This window comes from Erithacus rubecula (genome assembly GCF_903797595.1).
Source record: "Erithacus rubecula genome assembly, chromosome: 3".
Lineage (NCBI taxonomy): Eukaryota > Metazoa > Chordata > Aves > Passeriformes > Muscicapidae > Erithacus > Erithacus rubecula.
Window position 1 is genome coordinate 23,462,271 of NC_136689.1, and position 21,265 is coordinate 23,483,535.

The 21,265-nt window shown below is 39.1% G+C and overlaps 1 protein-coding gene across 1 annotated transcript in view; it reads left to right on the forward strand.

Moving 5' to 3' along the window:
* COL1A2 (collagen type I alpha 2 chain) overlaps positions 1-20,170 on the forward strand; it is a 38,268-nt gene extending 18,098 nt beyond the window's left edge. The window contains exons 23-53 of the mRNA XM_079302825.1: positions 98-151; positions 254-352; positions 1,195-1,248; positions 1,622-1,720; positions 2,493-2,546; positions 3,178-3,231; positions 3,358-3,411; positions 3,511-3,564; positions 4,321-4,365; positions 6,428-6,526; positions 7,160-7,267; positions 8,074-8,127; positions 8,703-8,756; positions 9,296-9,349; positions 9,458-9,511; positions 9,609-9,716; positions 10,677-10,730; positions 10,824-10,877; positions 11,690-11,851; positions 12,544-12,651; positions 13,089-13,196; positions 14,021-14,074; positions 14,182-14,289; positions 14,492-14,545; positions 14,817-14,924; positions 15,588-15,641; positions 15,773-15,880; positions 16,344-16,590; positions 17,003-17,196; positions 18,940-19,182; positions 19,752-20,170. Coding sequence (XP_079158951.1) covers positions 98-151; positions 254-352; positions 1,195-1,248; positions 1,622-1,720; positions 2,493-2,546; positions 3,178-3,231; positions 3,358-3,411; positions 3,511-3,564; positions 4,321-4,365; positions 6,428-6,526; positions 7,160-7,267; positions 8,074-8,127; positions 8,703-8,756; positions 9,296-9,349; positions 9,458-9,511; positions 9,609-9,716; positions 10,677-10,730; positions 10,824-10,877; positions 11,690-11,851; positions 12,544-12,651; positions 13,089-13,196; positions 14,021-14,074; positions 14,182-14,289; positions 14,492-14,545; positions 14,817-14,924; positions 15,588-15,641; positions 15,773-15,880; positions 16,344-16,590; positions 17,003-17,196; positions 18,940-19,182; positions 19,752-19,898 — 2,901 coding nt within the window. The 3' untranslated portion in view covers positions 19,899-20,170. The remainder of the gene's footprint in view (positions 1-97; positions 152-253; positions 353-1,194; positions 1,249-1,621; positions 1,721-2,492; positions 2,547-3,177; positions 3,232-3,357; positions 3,412-3,510; positions 3,565-4,320; positions 4,366-6,427; positions 6,527-7,159; positions 7,268-8,073; positions 8,128-8,702; positions 8,757-9,295; positions 9,350-9,457; positions 9,512-9,608; positions 9,717-10,676; positions 10,731-10,823; positions 10,878-11,689; positions 11,852-12,543; positions 12,652-13,088; positions 13,197-14,020; positions 14,075-14,181; positions 14,290-14,491; positions 14,546-14,816; positions 14,925-15,587; positions 15,642-15,772; positions 15,881-16,343; positions 16,591-17,002; positions 17,197-18,939; positions 19,183-19,751) is intronic.
* Positions 20,171-21,265: the final 1,095 nt, after the last annotated feature.

Consider the following 21,265-nt stretch of genomic DNA (forward strand, 5'->3'; position numbering starts at 1 on the left):
ACCTGCCTGGAAGGCTGAAATCCAGTAGGCACTATACACCTCACAGGAACAGATTTCTTTCTTTCCCATTCTGGATTTGTTTTGTGTTGACTTGCAGGGTGTGCCTGGATCCCGTGGTCTCCCTGGAGCTGATGGCAGAGCTGGTGTCATGGTAAGACCTTTGTCTGGGTCACTATTTCTGAACCACCTTTTACACACAGCTGTGTGATGCTTTTTGCTACCTCTGCCTGATTTTATTTGTTTCCTTTGGTAGGGACCTGCTGGTAACCGTGGTGCTAGTGGTCCTGTTGGTGCCAAGGGTCCCAATGGGGATGCTGGCCGTCCTGGTGAGCCTGGTCTTATGGGTCCAAGAGTAAGTTCGAGCTCTGTGGATTAAGTTTGAACTAGACCATAGAAAGAAAATTACTTACAACTAATGGACAAAATTATTCAGAAATCCAAATGCAAAACTTTAGCATGTGTTAACCACAGTTAGAGCATTTCCACCAGTCAACTGAAAAAAAACCAAAACATTAGGAATGATTAAGAAGCATCAAAATGTTTATTGAAATTAGTTATTTTTGTTAGGGTAGCATTTGATTGTTTTAGGAGGGAGCACTCTCCTCTTGTACAGGACACTGCACTGACTTCTGTAAGGGGTTTCCTCTTGTGATTATTTACAGAATGTGATCATTATGATCACAATTAAGCTGTGTGTTCTCTTTAATGAACTCAAAGAAAAGTAGCCTCTACTAAAATGGTGTGAAATGGCAGATCTGAATTTTAATTTTGCAAATTATTTCACTGAAAACAGCCATACACTATTAATGGTGTTGGCTGCAGCCAGATTATGTTAATCTCATTACATTTAAACTCCTTTTTCTTTCTCTTCCTACCCTACCCTGTGAACTGAAAATCTGCAATGCACATGAGTATTAGGCATCTGCAAACATTGAAACACACTATCATCCAAAGCAGAGCCTAAATTAGTTTCTCTGATAAAAGAGGTTCTTCCCTATACTGATTTTTAACTGGCATGGGAGCACATACCACCAAATTAACAGTCTGTGTGCTTCAGGTGGAAATGTGATAGCACCTACAGTCCTGTTTAAACAGTGCACATTGATAACTTGGCACCTCTGTGTGTGTACATGCATGCATGTAGAAAAAATGGTATTTATGTGTTCTAAAAACATGAAACTTTTCCTTTCTCAGGGTCTCCCAGGTCAGCCTGGAAGCCCAGGCCCTGCTGGCAAGGAAGGTCCTGTTGTAAGTGTCTTTTTTTTTCTTCTGTTCCCCCATTGCATGGGAAAGAATGAAATACAATTGCATAAAGCAGACATCTCAGTGCTGAGCTCTAACATAGCTGTGTAAAACCAGCAAGATTTTCTATTTTATTGCTCAGAAGATCAGTGTGAAGCTTTCCATTCATTTTTGTGGGTCTCAGATCAGTCCTGTGTCCTGGAAGGGGAAGAATAGGGTTGTACAAAAAGGAGAAAAAGGGAGGGATGCATGAGCATGCTATGTATCAACAATGGTGAAATGTTAAATGTCATTTGTTTCCTGTCAGTACATATTTCTCCTAAAGCTGACCTCTAATTAAATTACCTCAGCCATTTAATAGTATGATTTCTTTTTCTAGGGTTTCCCTGGAGCAGATGGAAGAGTTGGGCCAATTGGTCCAGCTGGTAATAGAGGTGAGCCTGGCAACATTGGATTCCCTGGACCAAAAGGTCCCACTGTAAGTACAGTACAGAAACTTTCTATTATTATGAAAGTATTTCCAGACCAATCAGTAGGGTCCCAACTATATCATTAATTCAACACATCTCCCTGTATCTTCCTCTGATGCTCATCAGATTGCATCTGCTAACATTCAGGAGTTCTGTTTCAGATTATTTTCTAGTTATCTAAAATATGATTAAAGAAATGAAAAATTAATTAGCTCATGGATATTTTGACATTGAAGTGATTAAAATAATATATGTAGATTTTATGATTTCAGCATGTCCATTTTATGATTTCTGTATATTCACATCTGCAAAAGTTCTGTCAAGTTTGGCCATTCAGCCTGTTCCAGAGTACTGTTATTTATGGAACACAATCCAAAGCTCACTCAGCTTAGAAGAAAAGCTACCAGTGGCTTCAGTGGAGTTCTTTACATCTCTCACAGAGGTCACAGATAGCAGATACCAATCATGTCCTGGACTTGGTGTTTCTGTACATACACACACATGCAAACATGCAGTGTATTGCATAGCACACTATGTGGAGTGCCATGAATTAAAATCTCAAAACATAAAGGCATTGAGTTTAGAAAAGAAAAGCACATATTTTAATCTAAGTGATCCAAAAAGACAGATGGAGCTTGTGTGTGTTTTAGTATGTTTAGAGGTTAAAGAAATATTACAGTAAATCTTCTGGCAGTGAGAGTATAAGTCTCTGCTTAGTAGTTTAAACTGAATCTAATATGAAGTGTTGGTTAACTTTTTTATCTTTGTTTTCAACTTCAGGGTGAACCTGGCAAACCTGGTGAAAAAGGCAATGTTGGTCTTGCTGGCCCCCGGGTATGTGGATATATTTTATTTATCACCTTCCAGAGAGAGAAAAAAAGTAGATTTTCCAGACCTCTGTAATAAGATTCCACTGGCTTGTGCAAGTCTGAATAGATGATGAAATTAGAAAAGCCCTTGGGAATGCATTCTTTTTAGCCTCATGTCAGTGGGGCCTATTACTTCATGGATAAATTAAAACTCCCCTTCTTGGGTAGTAGCTGGGTAATTAATCATAGGGTATTATCCTACAAAGAGGAAAAAATAGCACTCCCTGTCCTCCTTTTTAGAGCACAGTGTATGGTTTCTTGTTCATCCTGTAAATTTCCAACTTTTTACTAACAGTTGAAACTTACTAATTCTTCTCTTTAAGGGACCCAAAAAGCAGTCTGCTGTGGGAAAAATGCTATCACCAAGGTTTCTATATTCTGTAATTAAAAAATAAGTTTTCTTTAGTATGTAAATAACTAAAACAATAATGAAAAAATAAGATTTTAACATTTTTAATACCTCTTGCTGTGAAGTACTTGCAAATAAATGGTTAAGTTCAAAGTATATAGTCAGAGACTTTTGGTTTCATCATTTAGAGATATTACTCATATAAAATCAAAACTTTGATAATAGCTTTCTATTTCAACCTTTATAGGGTGCTCCTGGTCCAGAGGGAAACAACGGTGCTCAAGGTCCTCCTGGAGTCACTGTAAGTAACAACCTCCACACAAATCAAATCCGTGATTTACTTTTCATTAATGGGACTTCCCATCTCAAAATCTACTTCTCTGTATTTCTTCTTCCAAGTTAATCACTTGTTTTTCATTCCATCCAGGGCAACCAAGGTGGAAAGGGTGAAACAGGTCCTGCTGGCCCTCCTGGCTTCCAGGTGAGCAGCTGTGTGCTCTGTTCAATCTTATCTATGGTTTTCAAAGAGTGAAGAGCTTCTGCCTTAACTGTGTTTGTGTTCTTGTTTCTTTGCACTCAGGGTCTGCCAGGTCCCTCAGGTCCTGCTGGAGAGGCTGGTAAACCAGGCGAGAGGGTGAGTGGCAGACACAGCATCCCATGGATGGGGCAGGCATTGCATGGCTGTGCTTGCAGTGGCACACGAGGTGGAGCAAGAGCCTGTTGAATCTATTTGCCAAAACAAAGCCATCAGGGTAACATGCAAACTTTAATAGCCCCTTTTGCATCAACATTTTCAAAGTTTTGGTATGACACAGAGCAAAGGTAGTCCTTTGTTTTCTGGGCCTTAGGTAGCAATAAAATATGCTTCTTCCCCCAGAAGAGACAGTGCATGAAAAATATTTTACTTCACATTTCTTTAAAAATTTTTAAGGCTCAATCTAACCTGCACTACTCCAGTTTTGTTTTTGCATCTGAACTGATTTCAGGGAATGTACAATGGCATCTAACTGAGGTGGTTCAGTTGTAATTCATGCTCTAGCTGCTGCACAGTTAGTGTGAGATGTAGTCTGCAAATTGTGCATCCTTTGTGCCATAATCACATTTAACATTTATAGTTATATCTCTGTCCCTGTAAAAGGGTTTAAATTGCATACACTTGAAAAAAGAGCTTGTAATTTAATAACTAATACTTAAGGTGAAAAAATATTATCTAATGTATACCTTGTGATACTGTGCAGCTGGAAGAAAAGGGCTTATTTCCTTGTATGTAATAGATTGTCTGAAAATTTGTCCAAAACTTTTCAATATGCTGCTGCAATTTGAGAATTTCCATTTGTTGCTAAGTAACAAAGTACAATTTAACCTTACCACTATATCTACTCTCCTCTAGGGTCTTCATGGTGAATTTGGTGTCCCTGGTCCTGCTGGCCCAAGAGTGAGTAACTCATTTGAAATCTGACACAGACTGTCTTAATGATGTGTTCAATGATAATAGTAACTGTACACATTTCCATGTTCCTCAAGGCAAAAACCTCTTCTCTGTCACAGAATAGTTTATTGCAGCAGTCTCCCAGGAATGAAGGTTAATATTCTCTGCTCTTTGCAGGTGTCAGGGTATTTAAGTTAGGGTGAACACAGTTGCCAGTGTTAGTAAACTTCTGTATAAGAAGTATGACTATTACCCAAAGAATGATGTCCTGCATTAAACTTACCATAAGACTGTGGGTGATAAAGGGCTGATCCTGCAGTGTTACACTGAGGCCTGATGAATATGAGAGTTTTCATCTTCAGTGCCTGTGCACAAGCCTTTTTAACCTGATCATTCAGTTTTACTATGCCTTACTAGGCAGCTCCTATCTCCCCAGTACTGTCTCTGAATAAATAGTGGGCTGAATTCAGAAATTGGAATAGTCATTAGAAGGTATTGCCTCCCACTTCCCTTTAATTCTAAATTGTCAATAAACATCCTCAAAGAGATTTGTGTGGATGCCTTCCTGCCTGGCAGGAAGACCCCATTTATGCAGAGCAAGGAGTAATTTATAAAGGTCTCAATTAATTATTTGCTTTCCAAATCCATCTCCATAGAGATTGATATTTAACCTACTTCTCTTGATTCTTCTTTTCTTCTGACTTCCATATCAAATGTACCCAGTGACAAATATTCCCATTCACTATTATAAGTTATTTCAATCAGTTTAAATAGCACTTTTGCTCCCTATGTTTTAGTGCCCTGAATCTGTATAAAAACCATGTCTGCTGTAAACTCCCATTTTGCCAATGCATCCAAGCCAAGTTCCCTTTGTCATGGTAGTAGCAGTTATTTGTCTCTGCTCTACTTTGCCCTAAGCATCACATATCCAGCCCTCAGTGTATTTCATCCAGTACTCCAAATTAGATCTTACTGACGTTTTATACAAAAAACTAACACTTCCTAAAAATACCCCACTGTCTGTGCCAGATCACATTTTCCTTTTACATGTCTGTGTCATATTGTTGGCTATCACCTTTTCCTTTCAGTAATTTTCACATTTGAAACCCCCATTTACAGTAGAACTCAGTTTTGGTGCCTAAATAAATGGCCTGGTACTTGCACTCTAGAATTTTGTCACTGCTCTGACAGCCACCTAGCAGGTTATTCACTTCTTCCTGTGTAGTCTGCCAATCCTCTTCCTGTTGACAAAACCTTTGTGATATCTGCATATTTCTTCTTTTTCTGCCTCTCTGTAATAAACAAAATGTATAAAAAATTAATTTAGGAATCTCTCTACAATGTAAATTAATCTGTTGCATCATTGGTGCTTTCTACTGGTGTGCAATCTCCCCTTAAGTCTGTTCTCTGACCACCTTATAGTTCTTAGACAAATTCCAAATTTTCCAGCGTAACTAGAAGCTCCATTATACTTTATCAGATTATTCACTGATGTCCATCTTCATCACACTGAGGTAATTTGAGATATCTTTAGTAAAACTAGTGTTTCTACCTTTGGTAGATCTATTGTGCATTTAAATTAAGTTTCTGACTACTTCCTTGTTTCCAGATCTATGATTCAGAATTCATCCTTATACCTGTTATAATGTACAGGTCACATTAGTAGGCATTAGGTGTTTATTCTTCTGTCACCAGGCATTTGCCACTGTAAAAATATTTATTTGCCAATTACTATCCCCTTAATTTCACTAGAATCCATTATTTATCCTAAAACAGAATCTCCTTTTGACAGTAGAATGCCAGACACTGTTAACAGAACAAGCACAGTAGCCAAAATCCCTGTTCAAGAAGTATTATTTATTTGTCAGCTGTTGTCATGATGCAAGACATTATTGCTTCATTTTGATATGTTTGTGTCAAAGGCTAGAGCCAGTTCTTATGACCAATTTAGTTAACATCTACACAATTCTAATTAAAGATTGCTCAGAAGAAAATGTGTCCTTGCTCCCAGCCAGAGGTCTCAGGTTGAGCAGTTGAGGGGGCACTCAGGTCAGGCTGTCTCCTGCAGGGTGAGCGGGGTCCCCCCGGCGAGAGCGGTGCTGTTGGTCCTGCTGGCCCCATTGGAAGCCGTGGTCCCTCTGGCCCACCAGGCCCTGATGGCAACAAGGTATGCCTTTTCCAGCTGCCATTGCCTTGCTGAACTCCTGATGAACTCAATCCAAACCCTTCCTCCAAGTGGTAAAGTTCCATCCCAGCTAGTCCACACTAATATTAAATGGGTTTATATGCAGTACTATAGATGATGGGAGGGAAAGTCAGTTTGAATACAGATTGTCAGCTGGGTATGCTGTTATTCTGTTTGGAGACAGCATCTGAGATTCTTACCAAAATTCATGCTGATTTCTCTTTATACCCACACCTACTTGCACACAGGAAGCTCTTGTGTCTAGTAAGCAATATTTTCCCCCAAATATTAGGGCAGTAGTAAGTGATTATCTAGCAAATGATGGTGTCAACTTGATGCTAAGTGAATCTGGGTCTTAGTTTTCTGGATTTCCTTGGCTATTCTACACAAGTTTAGTTTGGAAAACAGACCTAACACCTCAGGAGCCCACAGGATCAGAGTGTTCACATCTAGCATCTTCACTAGCTGGAAAAGTAAAAACAGCTCGAGACAAAAATGTTGCTACTCACACTGTTTGCAACCAAGTAGAATGGTGGGCAGAATAGTAATGATGATTTTGTTCCAAATTGTGTGAGTGATGTGACCCTGACTTACATGATGTGCTGTTGCTGCTAGGGTGAGCCTGGCAATGTTGGTGCTGCTGGTGCTCCTGGTCCTGCTGGCCCTGGTGGAATCCCAGGAGAGAGAGGTGTTGCTGGAGTTCCAGGAGGCAAGGGTGAAAAGGTAAGGTGGACAACTGGCATGCGCAGGTTTGAGATGCCTAAATGTCATTAATTTGTAAAGACCTGCAGGTTACCCCAATGTGACTTTTGTTTACTGTGAAACTGTATTGCTCAGTAGTCAGCAAGCAGAGGTTTTGTTAGTCTAACAGACTGACTGTCTTTTCTAAGGTGCTATCCTAAAACTTTTTTAAAAACTCTATGTATTGACTTACAGATTAATGCAGAACACTAGGCTGTATTAGGAAAAAAGTGAGAACAGGGTGCTGATCTGATTTCTTGATTCTAGTGATGGCCTGAAAATATCTTTTTGTTATATGAAACGTGGCATTTTATGTGTCCTCCCATATCACATAATTGTTTTGAATAGCTGTTTTCTTGCTTCATGTAGAAAGTATGACATGAATATCCAGAATAATTTTTATGGGTGGATGTCTCTTGACCAAAAGAAAAATATTTTGAGGGAGATTGATATTTATCATTTGTAATACACATGGACATGATTTTCAATTTCTAATTCCATTCAAAATTTTTGGGACCTGGGAAAAGCCAAGGTTTCCCATGACAAAATCAGGTTTATTCTGAAAAGCATGCTAGTCCCTTTTTCAGACATTCACTTTGCAAGTCAGTGCCTACTCAGCAATAAGAACAAAATAATAATCAACGCTCATTTCTCCAGAAAACCTAGCATGATGAGCTTTTTGTATGATGTCTAAGTAATGCAGAGATACTCAACAAACAGCTCAAGACTTATTTCATACAGACTGTTGTATTCATTACCAATATAGTTTTTCCCTCTGTGTGTTCCAGGGTGCCCCAGGCCTGAGAGGTGATACAGGTGCAACAGGAAGAGATGGTGCTCGTGTGAGTATCTTTTGGTTCTATTTGACTTTACCTAGCTACCCCTCAGAACTTAAATAACTGAGAACAATGTTCAGAACTTGCTTATGAACACTGTATTGCATTACTGCTTCTATCTGCTCATTTTTGATACAAGTCAATGTAATTTTGCTGCCCCTTGTCCAAGGATGATTGAATTCAGGAGTAGAGAGAAAGAAAAGCAATCACTTCTCATGCATCCAAGTAGAGAAATTACATGAGCAGAGTATTGCACAGACATTTCACAGCTGTTCAGTGTGACAGTGTTCTCTTTTAATTTAATGGGCTCAGCCCAGAGAGCTAATTTTAAAGGCAGCCTGCAAAGTTACACAAAACTATCCTTAATTTGATATTTCAGGTGCTTTTCATAGAATTCATACTTTGGGAAGGAGAATAACAGAATAAATTTTGTTTTATAAAATCATGTATCCTTTATACTGAGAACACCTGGAAGAAAGTTAGTTACACACCTTTCTCCAGGAGGAAAGAGGAAGCTTATTTAAAGTAGTTGGTCCTATTTTCATTTTGTTTGAAACAGTGTCCTTTCTCTTGGCCTGTAGGGTCTCCCTGGTGCTATTGGTGCTCCTGGCCCTGCTGGTGGTGCTGGTGATCGGGTGAGTTTACTCTTTGCATGAAAAAATGCCTTTTATTCACACATTAATATTAAAGATGAGTTCCATAAAAATCAACTCCATCTTTCTAGTTTGCACCAATTCTTTAAGTTTTTCAGATTCAGGAAGCAAGGGCTGTTGGGACTATCCAGTGAAGCTTGCCATAGGACCCCAAACCTTTTTCTAAAAGGGCAGGAAAGAGGATGCACATCTGTATGGCAGTGGGTTATATCTAGAGAGGATTCTGATTCAGCCTTGGGCTGAATTTTTCCCAGCTGAGGTTAAACTCCACAATCCTACTTGCACTGTGAGAGGTTTTGATACAATGATGAATTGTAGCTCAAAATGATACTTTATGCTGTCTGAGAATCATTAGAAATTATTAATGCAGGGTAGATCAAAACTAGAAGCATTTTCAGTAGCATCCTCTGCACTGGAGACCCAAGGAGGCTTACTCTATGTATCTGTATCACAGGAGCATTGCTGTTCTGGCTGCAGTAGGACCATTTCCCAGTGTCAATCTGTTTTGGGCTCTCTTTCAGGGAGAAGGAGGTCCTGCTGGTCCTGCTGGTCCTGCTGGTGCCCGTGGTATCCCTGTAAGTAGAAATTTCTACAACTATTCCTGTGTCAAAGGCATGATGTTCAGAAAATTGCCCCTTTAAAGACCATTCCAACCAGCTGTCTCTTCTTTATCCTCTCTCTAGGGTGAACGTGGTGAGCCTGGTCCTGTAGGTCCCAGTGGATTTGCTGGACCCCCTGTGAGTACTGTTTGCACTTTCCTCATATTGCCATGACCTTCATCTCTTTCCTCTGCAAGGTTTCAGCTCCTCATTTTGTTTGTTTTTCTGCCCACAGGGTGCAGCTGGTCAGCCTGGTGCTAAGGGTGAGCGTGGACCCAAAGGACCCAAGGGTGAAACTGGACCAACAGGTGCCATTGGCCCAGTTGGTGCTTCTGGACCACCAGTAAGTGAATTGTGTCTTTGTGAAATGCATAGCTCTCAACTGTGCCATGCAAGCAATATATTAGCCTGAAAGTATTAAATTCTGAAAAGGTAATGAAAGAAAAAAACAAAAATTCACGCTAGGCAGTGAGAAAAGTTACCATGCTGATTTTCACACATTATGTAAATCTTATCAATCTATTAATGTGGGCTCAGATCGTGAGTCTGGAACTGAATGAAGAGAAAATAATAACTAATTTTCAACTTGCTCTGAAGACCAGCAAAATCACTCTGTCTTGGAGCATTCAGGGGGTGATTATGGGTAAGTTCTGAGCTGAGGGCTTTGACACTTTTCTCTCAAAGATGGGATGTGCTATCACAGTCTGATTTTCAGACTCACTCTTCCAGAAGCAAATTTTTCCATGCACCCATTTGCACATATGCTTTTCATGGGCTGACACATTTTATAGCCCAAAGTTGTATACTACTTCACATGCACATTATTGGGGAACTGGTTGAAATGATGCAGAAAGTCAGACTCACATACTTCAAATACCATGGTGTTGCAGGATAATGTGGCTTGGGTTACTTATTGTATGATTTTAATAGACAATACCAGACTCTTGCACTATGTGGCTGTATTAGTTACACAGTGCAAACAGAGGACTTGATGATTTTGCCCTACTTTCACATTTTGATTTCCAGATTTGTTTAGATGTTTGTAACATTTGCAAGAAAATTAATCTGAATCATAAATGCCTTATGCAACTTTTCTCAGGCCTTATGACACCAATTCAAAATGTCTGTGAGAATTCAATACCCTATTATCAGGATAGGCAGCATGGTTTTGGGCCCAGTCCTCCTCCTGCTGGTGCAAAAATCACCCTTAGCTTTCACAATAGTGAGACTGAGCCCTTATTCTAAACAGGGAGCATTAATTGTCTTTGCTTGATCCATCCCTTTTTCAATCTTTCCCACTTAGGGTCCTGCTGGTGCTGCTGGTCCTGCTGGCCCTCGTGGTGATGCTGGTCCTCCTGTAAGTCTTCAGGCTTTTAGTACTGACATTGTTGCTTTTCATGAAGTTTTTGTTTCCTTTAAACCTAATCTTCATTTTCAAATTTGTTTTTAGGGCATGACTGGTTTCCCTGGTGCTGCTGGAAGAGTTGGTCCTCCTGGCCCTGCTGTAAGTAATTAATGAAGAATTCTAATGGGAGATAAGTCAGAAGTTGCTCTGCTTAGGGATAATCCTAACTTTGTTTCACTGATGTGAATCGTAACTGCACTGGAATAACCTCAGATCCTTATAGAATTGGATGAGAAAAAAATCTAATTATTCAAACTCCCGGAGTACAACCTATGCATTTAATTTGTGAGTTTTATAATCCATCAAGCATCCCTATGCCTCTTTTCCAAAAATTTGTGTTCATTTGCCTTTGTTCAAATCAATGGCATTGCAATTACTCATGGTGGAATAAGAAGGTCATATCCAATCTGCAGAAGAGTGTTAAGGTTATCATATATCTACATTTTCTAATGTACCTGCACTTCTAGCCCCTGTCTTGAGCAGGACAAATTCACTGTGTTTTGGAATGTGAATCTTTTTTATTTTTCAGGAAGAAACTCTCATTCTAGATTGACATTTATAGTTTTTTCCTTTTTGAAAGTGTTTCCAGCCTTTACCAAAGGGCACTTTTTTTCTTAGATACTCTAGATTTAAATAAACTTTAAAACCCAGTATCCAAAGCAATTAATCCTCTTAAATTGAAAGATACTGGGTTTTTTTCATCATGGATTTTATAGTTGTAATAATCAGTCAAATAATTCTACTGCTTCCAGCTCTCCACTGCTAACAAAGCAATAGAAGTTGCTGCTTTGGAGCAGCCTATGATCTGTTTATTGCAAGGCACTATTTTTTCACATGGACTTAAAATGAAATTTATCTATGTTATCCCCAGATCTATATGATAATGGCATCATGTTCATGCTCAATCCTAGGGCATCACTGGTCCCCCTGGTCCTCCTGGCCCAGCTGGCAAAGATGGTCCTCGAGGTCTGCGTGGTGACGTTGGACCAGTCGGCCGCACTGGTGAGCAGGGTATTGCTGGCCCACCTGGTTTTGCTGGTGAGAAGGGTCCATCTGGAGAGGCTGGTGCTGCTGTAAGTTACTGAGTATCACATCTCATTAAATATGTTCCTCTTCATGTAAATGTTACATCTTCTGATGTACTTTTGGTGTTTGGGAAGGGTTTTTTTACTTTATCCACAAATTTAGCAAAGACTTTAAGTAGAAGTTCCACTGACAGGCATTCTTGATAAACACACCAGTGAACCTGATCCCTGGGTCAGGGTTTTCTTCCTCTTTTTCTCTTGTGGTGAGTTGCATATTTCTCTAAGTACAGAAGAAATTGACATTTAGTCTGAGAAAAGAAAGCACATCTTCTGCTCTGAAATTGATCCTCATGGACAGCAAAAGAAGGAACCTGTGAATGTCCATTTAGAACAACCTCAATTCATAGCTGCATCAGAAACTCTGATTTGGGGATCACAAGGTTAAAGTTGTCTGCCAACAGGTTGACTTAGAATTATGCAAATAAATAAATTACTTTTGAGTATCTTTAAGCTTTCACACTCAGAATTACTGACTCTTTAAAAAAGTCACATTTCCATCTTACTGCAGTAAGCACTTGTGTGAAATACCACAACTGTTACTCAACAAAAAAACTATAGAAATTTTTTCTGTGATCTGCAGAAATTGCAACCCAGAATGAAATTTTCACTATCATTGTCTGATGTGTACATTACATTTATTTTTGTCTATTAATATAAATATTATTCCCTTCATGTCATAGGGTCCTCCTGGTATCCCAGGTCCCCAGGGTATCCTTGGTGCTCCTGGTATCCTTGGTCTGCCTGGCTCTCGGGGAGAGCGTGGTCTTCCAGGCATCTCTGGAGCAACAGTGAGTATATGATCAGTTAACTGCTTTAAACAGATAACATGTAATAAAAAAGAAAAAACCCACACACACTTGAGGTCCTGTCTTATGGGAAGCCAGGGAGATGCAGATGACGCTGCTTCCATTGCTGTTGGAAACAGAATATGGACCTACCAGACCTAGGCCAATGGAAAAAATTAAGGCTTGTTGCAAACCAGAATTATCTGCTAGCAAATTTCTGAATGTCAGAAATGTCAGAAGTGTTAAGAGGTTTCTAATAGTAACATTTAGAATAAAATTAACATGTGATATAATAGGTATGTTTCTTGTGTCCTGATTCTTTTTTCCTTCCTGCACTTATTGCAGAGAAATGTTGCTCTTAGATAAAGGCTAAAAGTTCTGTAAGATTGGTTTGTGTTGTATTATAATGTCACATTTTGTCACAACTGTTCCTGTATTAGGGTGAACCTGGTCCCCTGGGTGTTTCTGGTCCTCCTGGTGCCCGTGGTCCCTCTGGTCCTGTGGGTTCTCCTGGTCCAAATGGTGCTCCTGGTGAAGCTGGACGTGATGTAAGCTGTCTTTTATCCTCTTCAGGTTGCTTTTCCTTTATTTTGTTCCAAATACAAACACTCACAAAAAGTGGATGGAACCAGAGGCTGTTCTTCTAGCCAACTTGTGCAATATCTTCAGAGAAAATTTTATCAGGATTTTTATAGACATGGATTCCAACGCCCAGCTAGGTGACAGCCTTATCAGAGAATCTTATTGGATAACCTGAAGGATAGTTAATACATTGCTGATAAAAATCTTGCAGAGACTTTCCAGGATTTCAAAGAGAACAGAGAATAGTAATTTAAAAATCCTAAACTTCATTTCATTGAAACTTTCTGAAGGAAAAGGGGGTTTTTTGGACACAACCTAAATGCTGAAGTGAAATTAAGAATCACAAAGGAAACCATTTAACCTTGTAAAGTACCACAACAAAATATTTTAGCTGTGGCTATTGTTTAGGTTCTTTTCCCTAGACTGGCATTTTTCATCTAAAAAGAAAGTCTCCTTTTTAAGAGTGTAAGCAAGTGAAGACCACTATTGTCTTAGTCTTTTCATTTAGAGAAATGTTGCAAAACCCAGTAAGGTTTTTCTTTACTGAACTTCTAAAACCTAAAATATTTGAAGACCATTTTAGCTTTCTGAGAACATTAGTATATGTAAGGCATTTGAGAATGGCATGTATAAGGAAGAAATTTTTTTCTCTTTAAGATTTTTTTTAAATCTTAAATCTTAAATATCCTATCTCAATATCTTCTTACTCTCAGTGTAAGCAATTAGACTGAGACACAGCTCTGTGTGAGGTGATGGAATTTAGCAATTTTTTTCCATGGTATTTTAATAGGGCAATCCTGGAAATGATGGTCCTCCAGGCCGTGATGGTGCTCCTGGTTTCAAGGTAACTTGTTTCTTTTTGTTTTATTTCATTGTCATGGAAGAAATATTCCAATATGTGTAAGTCAGGAATAACACAACATGTCTTCTGTTGCATTCCTTTGTTCCCAGGGTGAGCGTGGTGCTCCTGGTAATCCTGGTCCCAGTGGTGCTCTGGGTGCTCCTGGTCCTCATGGCCAAGTTGGTCCTTCTGGAAAGCCTGGAAACCGTGGTGAACCCGTAAGTCACTGAGATGATGATGTGCCTTAACCTTTTGCATTAAGGTCTACAAGGACTAAGACTTGTCTATCATATATACAAAGTACATCCCACCTCTACACTGTATAGATAATTACTACACTTTCTCCAGAGATGTGTTGAGCATGGAACTTTCATCAGAACAATATACAGCAGTGACATGTATTCTCTGTTCTTGTTTCAGGGCCCTGCTGGTGCTGTTGGTCCTGCTGGTGCTTTTGGTCCAAGAGGTCTTGCTGTAAGTCTGACTTTTCACAACTGTGATCTAGGGGCCCAAAAAGCAATACTTAAGGCCCAAAAATATTTAGGAACTTAGAATCTCGGTTAGCATTCTTTTTTATCCTGAAGCTTTTGGGATTGGCACTCTTCCAGGGTGTGCTAAGGGGATGTCCATAATATACATTGGGATATGTCTTAATGTGGAATATTTACACTTCATTCTTGCTTTGGCAGGAGTATGTTCTTGAAGCCTTCTAATTTTTTCCTTTGACACCTGTATCCCTTCCCAGGGCCCACAAGGTCCACGTGGTGAGAAAGGTCAGCCTGGTGATAAGGGGCCTAGAGGTCTGCCTGGCTTGAAGGGACACAATGGACTGCAGGGTCTTCCTGGTCTTGCTGTAAGTAAATGATTTTCTGGGTTTTGAACATAAAGAGCAAAAAAACCAAAATAAGGTCACATTAGAAAGGAATTACATATGTGCAATACAGCATGTTGATAGCACTTACTCCACTCTGCAGCATCTTTCAAATGAAAAATCATAAGTAGTCTCTATAACATTAATTTTTTTTTGTACAAAATGGCAAATTCTGATATTGACATTAGAACTGTGACTACCATTAGTTTCCTTAAAGCTCAATTGCATTTGGCTAACAAAGAATTTAAAAGTCTTCTTCCTTTGTTTTAATATTATTTTTTATTTTGGCCAGAAATTGTACAACTTTTATGTCAGAAAAGCTGAAGTAATTTTTAGATGTTCTTCCCTTTAAATTTGTGTATCAATTTTAAGAACTCAGACTTTCATTTTGAAACCTTCTCTAAAGATCAGGCAAAATAATGTAAAGAATTTTATAGGTCATCCTCTTAAGTATATCTTGATGCTCTCTCTTCTCTCTTCCCAAAACAAGCACTTCATACCCTAACTCCACTAATAAATGTCATTAGCCCTAGATTCCCATTCTCTGAGCCCAGATACACATTACATACAGCTCCCTCTTGAATCAAGCAAACACAAACATGTTCCACTGCTCTTTTTGTGATGACTGTGTATCTTTCCCAATAGGGCCAACATGGTGATCAAGGTCCTCCTGGTAACACCGGCCCTGCCGGCCCAAGGGTATGTGAATTTCAGAATATATTCAAATAACTCCCAGTCTCTTTGTGCAGTATATATGTATGCTCCCATCCATATGAATCCCTACTTGTGGCATTTTTACTGTCATTTAAACTGTTCACATTTCCTTTTAGGGTCCACCTGGTCCTTCTGGTCCTCCTGGTAAAGATGGTCGCAATGGTCTCCCTGGACCTATTGGCCCTGCTGGTGTGCGTGGCTCTCATGGTAGCCAAGGTCCTGCTGTGAGTATAACCTTTCTTTGTTGTGGATTTAACACATTTTTGTTGTTACACTATAAACCAAGCAATTATATCACTTCAGAAACCTAGCAGTTTAATAATGCACATGGTTTTATTTCTTAAAAAATACATCACTTCAGAAACCTAGCAGTTTAGTAATGCACATGGTTTTATTTCTTAAAAAATATATTTAATATTAGGCAAATGTTTAACAGACCTGAGCTAAAATGTTTTGTTCACTCCTTATGGCCAGGGAGCAAATGCACAAAGGAGATGTGGTGCATCTGTGCATCTTCCACTGATTCAACCATAGCAGTCACCACAGGGCGAGTCCAGGTGTGCTGCCTCCAATTAGAGCTGAGAGTGCCAGGAGCTAACCAGGACTATGCATGTGTGGAAGCATTTCATTAAAAGCATCATATCTCTAACAGAATTCTTTTTGTCTTCTGCTTTTGGAAAACTTCAGGGTCCTCCTGGTCCCCCTGGTCCCCCTGGCCCCCCTGGTCCCAATGGTGGTGGATATGAAGTTGGCTTTGATGCAGAATACTACCGGGCTGATCAGCCTTCCCTCAGACCTAAGGATTATGAAGTTGATGCCACTCTGAAAACACTGAACAACCAAATTGAGACCCTGCTGACCCCAGAAGGCTCCAGAAAGAACCCAGCTCGCACCTGTCGTGACCTCAGACTTAGCCACCCAGAATGGAGCAGCGGTATGTTAGTGCCAGATGTTTGCCCTTTCTGGCTCAGGGAGCACTCCCAGGGCATTGCCTTTGTTCAGTGAAAGGTATCCTTGGCCACTTGGCAAAAATACTAAATGACCAATGAAGAAGTTCTTTCTGTCTTTGCTGAAAAGAGATACACTTATATCCTGAAAAGCTCTTTGTAGATACTTTTGCTCATTATTGCAATAATTTTCCAAACTAATACAAAAAGATTTAACCCTTGCTTTCAAATACAGTTTCCTTTACATTAAAAATCAAAAATATCTGTGTCCCACTCATCACCTTAATATTGCACTGAGCTATTTATGGCCTGAGTTTCTGTATCAAACAATTGAATGTGAACTGCATGCACAGTTTATGCTGAGTGAACCACTGTTCACATTTCTTTCCCCAATGGCAGGCTTCTACTGGATTGATCCCAACCAAGGCTGCACTGCAGATGCCATTAGAGCATACTGTGATTTTTCCAATGGTGAGACTTGCATCTATGCCAACCCAGACAATATTCCTGCTAAGAACTGGTATATCAACAAGAATCCCCGGGACAAGAAGCAGCACATATGGTTTGGTGAAACTATCAATGGTGGCAGCCAGGTAAGTGATGTGTGGCAGGGTGATTGTTTCCTATGGTGCTGTCTGAAGAGTTACCAATTCACTGACTCTCAGGAAGCAAGCAGATAAATTAAGTTCTTAGGGGAGAAATATGAAAAACCCAACTATTTTTTATCTCAAGGACATAGAGCTCTGATTCTGTTTTAAATCAGTTTGTTAAGAGCACTTCTCAGTATTGTTTGAACATTTCTTGGTGTCTGCAAATGATCAATTCAGCCTGATTAGTGGTTATTGCTAAGGGAAACCTGGACCTGGAATATGGTACATATAAAGACAATCCAGAAAATGTCTGAAAAAATAAGAAAAACATTAATCTTTTTAATTGATGTTTGTTACATAATATATATACAACACTATTCCTGGAAAGAGACTTACATTACACATCACACATTCTGAGTGCATGCCACTGTAACATTCAGAATTGTTGGTGTAAGTAAAAACAAGAACTACTGCTTGCATGTCAGAAACTGTCCCAGCAAATTGCAAATACATCACTTTTGTACAGCTAAGGAGATTTAATTACATAATTTTTAAATGAAAATGAGTTGATATTGTGATGAAGTATCTAAGATGAGATTTAATCACATTGGAACAGAACAGTCGAGGGTTCTGTTTCTTAGAGGGTCTAAAAGCAGATGCTGTAAAAAGAATATGAGTGAAGAAAACATTTGTAGAATTCACGGATACTATTATATTTTTAAAAGTTTCAAAATTCTCTCAAAGAAGTTTAATGATTTTATTGAGACAGGCATTATTTGTGCATAGCTGTGGAAATAGTAGATTGTCTTCCTTGAATTTATCTGATCTTGTCTCTGAATCCATAAACACTGTTAACACCCTATCTTGGAATAGAGCTCTACAGTTTAAATACATCCATTCATGTCTGGTTGTTAGTCTATCTCCTCCCACTTTAGTTCTGGAGTGGCAGTAGAAAAGTGCAATTATTTTGTTTAAAGATTTAAGCTCAGATAGAAATTAGGTACCACTGCCACTTGCTCAACTCCCTCTCTCCTCCCCCCAGTCCACCCTATGAGAAGGAGGAGGAGAATCAAAATAAAACTGGCATTTTGAGATAAAAACATTTTAACAATTAAAAAAAATAGAATAACAATGATAAATAATAATGATAATAAGATGGAAAATAACAGGTAATGCACAATGTCATTGCTAGCCACCTGCTGACTGGTGCCAGAAGCTCCTGCTTCTTGAATACAGATTGGTTGCCCTTTGGGGTTACTTCATCCCAGTTTATGCACCAGGCATGATTTTTTATAGTGTTGAATATCTTTTCGATCAGCTCAGGTCACCTGTCCCAGCTATGCTCTCTCTCTCCCAGTTTCTTTTGCCTACTTCCTCACTGGTAAAGCATGAGACACAAAAAAAACCCCAACAAACAAACAAAAACAACCACCCCAAAACCCAAACAACAAAAACCAAACCAAACAAAACAAAACAAAAAAACCAAAATACAAAACAAAACAAAAAAAACCCAAGACAAAAAATGTGTCCTTGACTTAGGATAATCATGACTTAGCAAAAATCCAAAACGTCAGTGTTACCAACACCATTCTCATTCCAAATCCAAAAATCAGCACTGTTATCAGCAACTGAGAAGAAATTACCCTAGCTGAAACCAGGACACTAGAGCAGCTAGCACACATTTTCATTATAAATATGCTCCTTTCCCCAGCAATCCCACTGAGTGGGTTCCTCTGTGTTTTTCAGTTTGAATACAACAGTGAAGGAGTGACCTCGAAGGACATGGCCACCCAACTCGCCTTCATGCGTCTGCTGGCCAACCACGCCTCCCAGAACATCACCTACCACTGCAAGAACAGCATTGCCTACATGGATGCAGAAACTGGAAACCTGAAAAAGGCTGTTGTGCTGCAGGGATCCAACGACGTTGAGCTACGAGCTGAAGGCAACAGCAGATTCACTTTCAGTGTTCTCGAGGATGGCTGCTCTGTAAGTAATGCAGAAACCACAGTGAGGTGACTGCCCAGGCCTGAGATGTGATTAGGGATAGAGTTCTGCTTTAATTCAGAATTAGATTTTTGGTCAAACCAGAAAAAATTTGCCTGGTGAAGATTCATAGCCTACAAACCCAACCATGGCAGATCCTTAACAAGTGGGAGGAAGAGGTTACAAACAAATCCTACCTTGGACTGCACGTGTGGCCAAAAAAAAAGTTTTCACGGGGACCAGATCCAAATTCTATGTAAGCAGAAGATTCATAAGAAAACAGTACACAAGCTATAGGAGGGGCAGGGTCTTTAAGTCCTGAAACAATCAGGCAGGGTTGTCTTAGGATCTAACATCAGTGTGAATAATATGGTAGCTTGCATATAGCATCATAAAGGAATACAGAAGATTCAAGCAAATAGATTTCTGTATTAGAAATCTAAATAGTTGTATGTGCATATCTGATTTGCAAACAATAGAAGCAAATTATTCCAGAAACTATCAATTTAGGTCAAACAATTCTTATTACTGTGAACAATGCAATAACAATTGCAATCAATCTTCTCTTACAGAGAAAGAACAACGAATGGGGCAAAACAATCATTGAATACAGAACAAATAAACCATCCCGCTTGCCCATCCTTGACATTGCACCTTTGGATATTGGTGGTGCTGACCAAGAATTCGGTTTGGACATTGGCCCAGTCTGTTTTAAATGAATGAACTAAAATTAACTTAAAGCCTCTCCCAAATTATTCTCTTGTCATTTCTTTTTATAATGAAAGCTGACTCCTTCCATTTCTTCTGTTCATCTACTTGCTTAAACTCTGGGCGAAAGAGAAGGAGAAGAATTGATTGGAGCATTGTGCAATGAAATTTAATACAGCCCCAAATGGACTTGGAAGTCTTTCAAGATTTAACACCTTGTTTTGGGAAATGTCAACCTTTGTAAAGAAAAAAAAAACAAAATAAAAAGTCATGAAAGTTTGCACCACTTGTGGCCTTTGAATATCTTCCACAGAGGAAGTTTAAATCCATGACTTCCAAAGGTTTAAACTACCTCATACACTAAATCAAGAGTGATCCACATCTTGTGTAGGAACTTCTCCATATAATCTGAGGTACTTCCAGTTCCACTCAAAATACAGTGGTGCTAATTGTATAATTACAGAGTATCTTTCCAATACTTGAACTTTGATGGTGCTAGTAGCATTTAAAGTATTGCTTCTCTGTTTCTTTGAAGTCTATCTTAAAACTTAGGATGTCCTGTCTCACCCACAGCTTAAGCATGTGGATAAGTTTTCTTCCTCTTTGTCTTCTTCTTCCAAAATCAGGTCTTCCTGCTTTCAAATTTCATTTCCATCTCCTACTATGGGTAAAAAAAAAAAAAGAAAATCATCATTTCTCTAAAAAAGAAGAAAATGTATTTTGTATATGTGAGATGTTTAAATAAATTGTGAAAAAAAATGAAATAAAGCATGTCCAGTGTTCCAAAAGAAACTATTTAATTAATTACTTGGAGCTTCTCACACCCAGATTTTACAATACTGTTAGCACATTGCTATAAAACATTTTGTTAATGCCTTAAAAGGTTTTCTACAACTCTCTTAGGGTGTGATTGTCTATTTGACTCTTCATTTCAACACTAACGTTTGAGAAGTTCTCAAGAAAATCACTCAGTAACTCTATGCCTCATCGAGAAGTTCAGAAGCAGAAATAATTCCTTCCTTTTTCCAAATACTAAGCAGGATTAATGGCTGCAAGAAGAATCATCATCTCACTTAAATGTGGAAGGAAAATGAAGTTCTGTCTTTCACTTGAGGACAGGAAGCTCCTAGCTGTTGATAGAGCTCTGCTGGATGATGCTGTGCTGTAATCAGCAGAACTGTGCCTGTGCACTTCAGAAAGGATGTGCAGGAGTCTATGCCAAGAATCTCAAATTTAGTTGTTTTGTCAGGAAGGTCAGTGTTTGTTAGGCCCTTACAGTTTTTTCAGTTGTGTATGGGACACAGAACCATTTACTTTTGCTAATCTTAATAATTTACTGTCACACAAACCACCATGAGAAGCAAAGACTTCTTCTCTG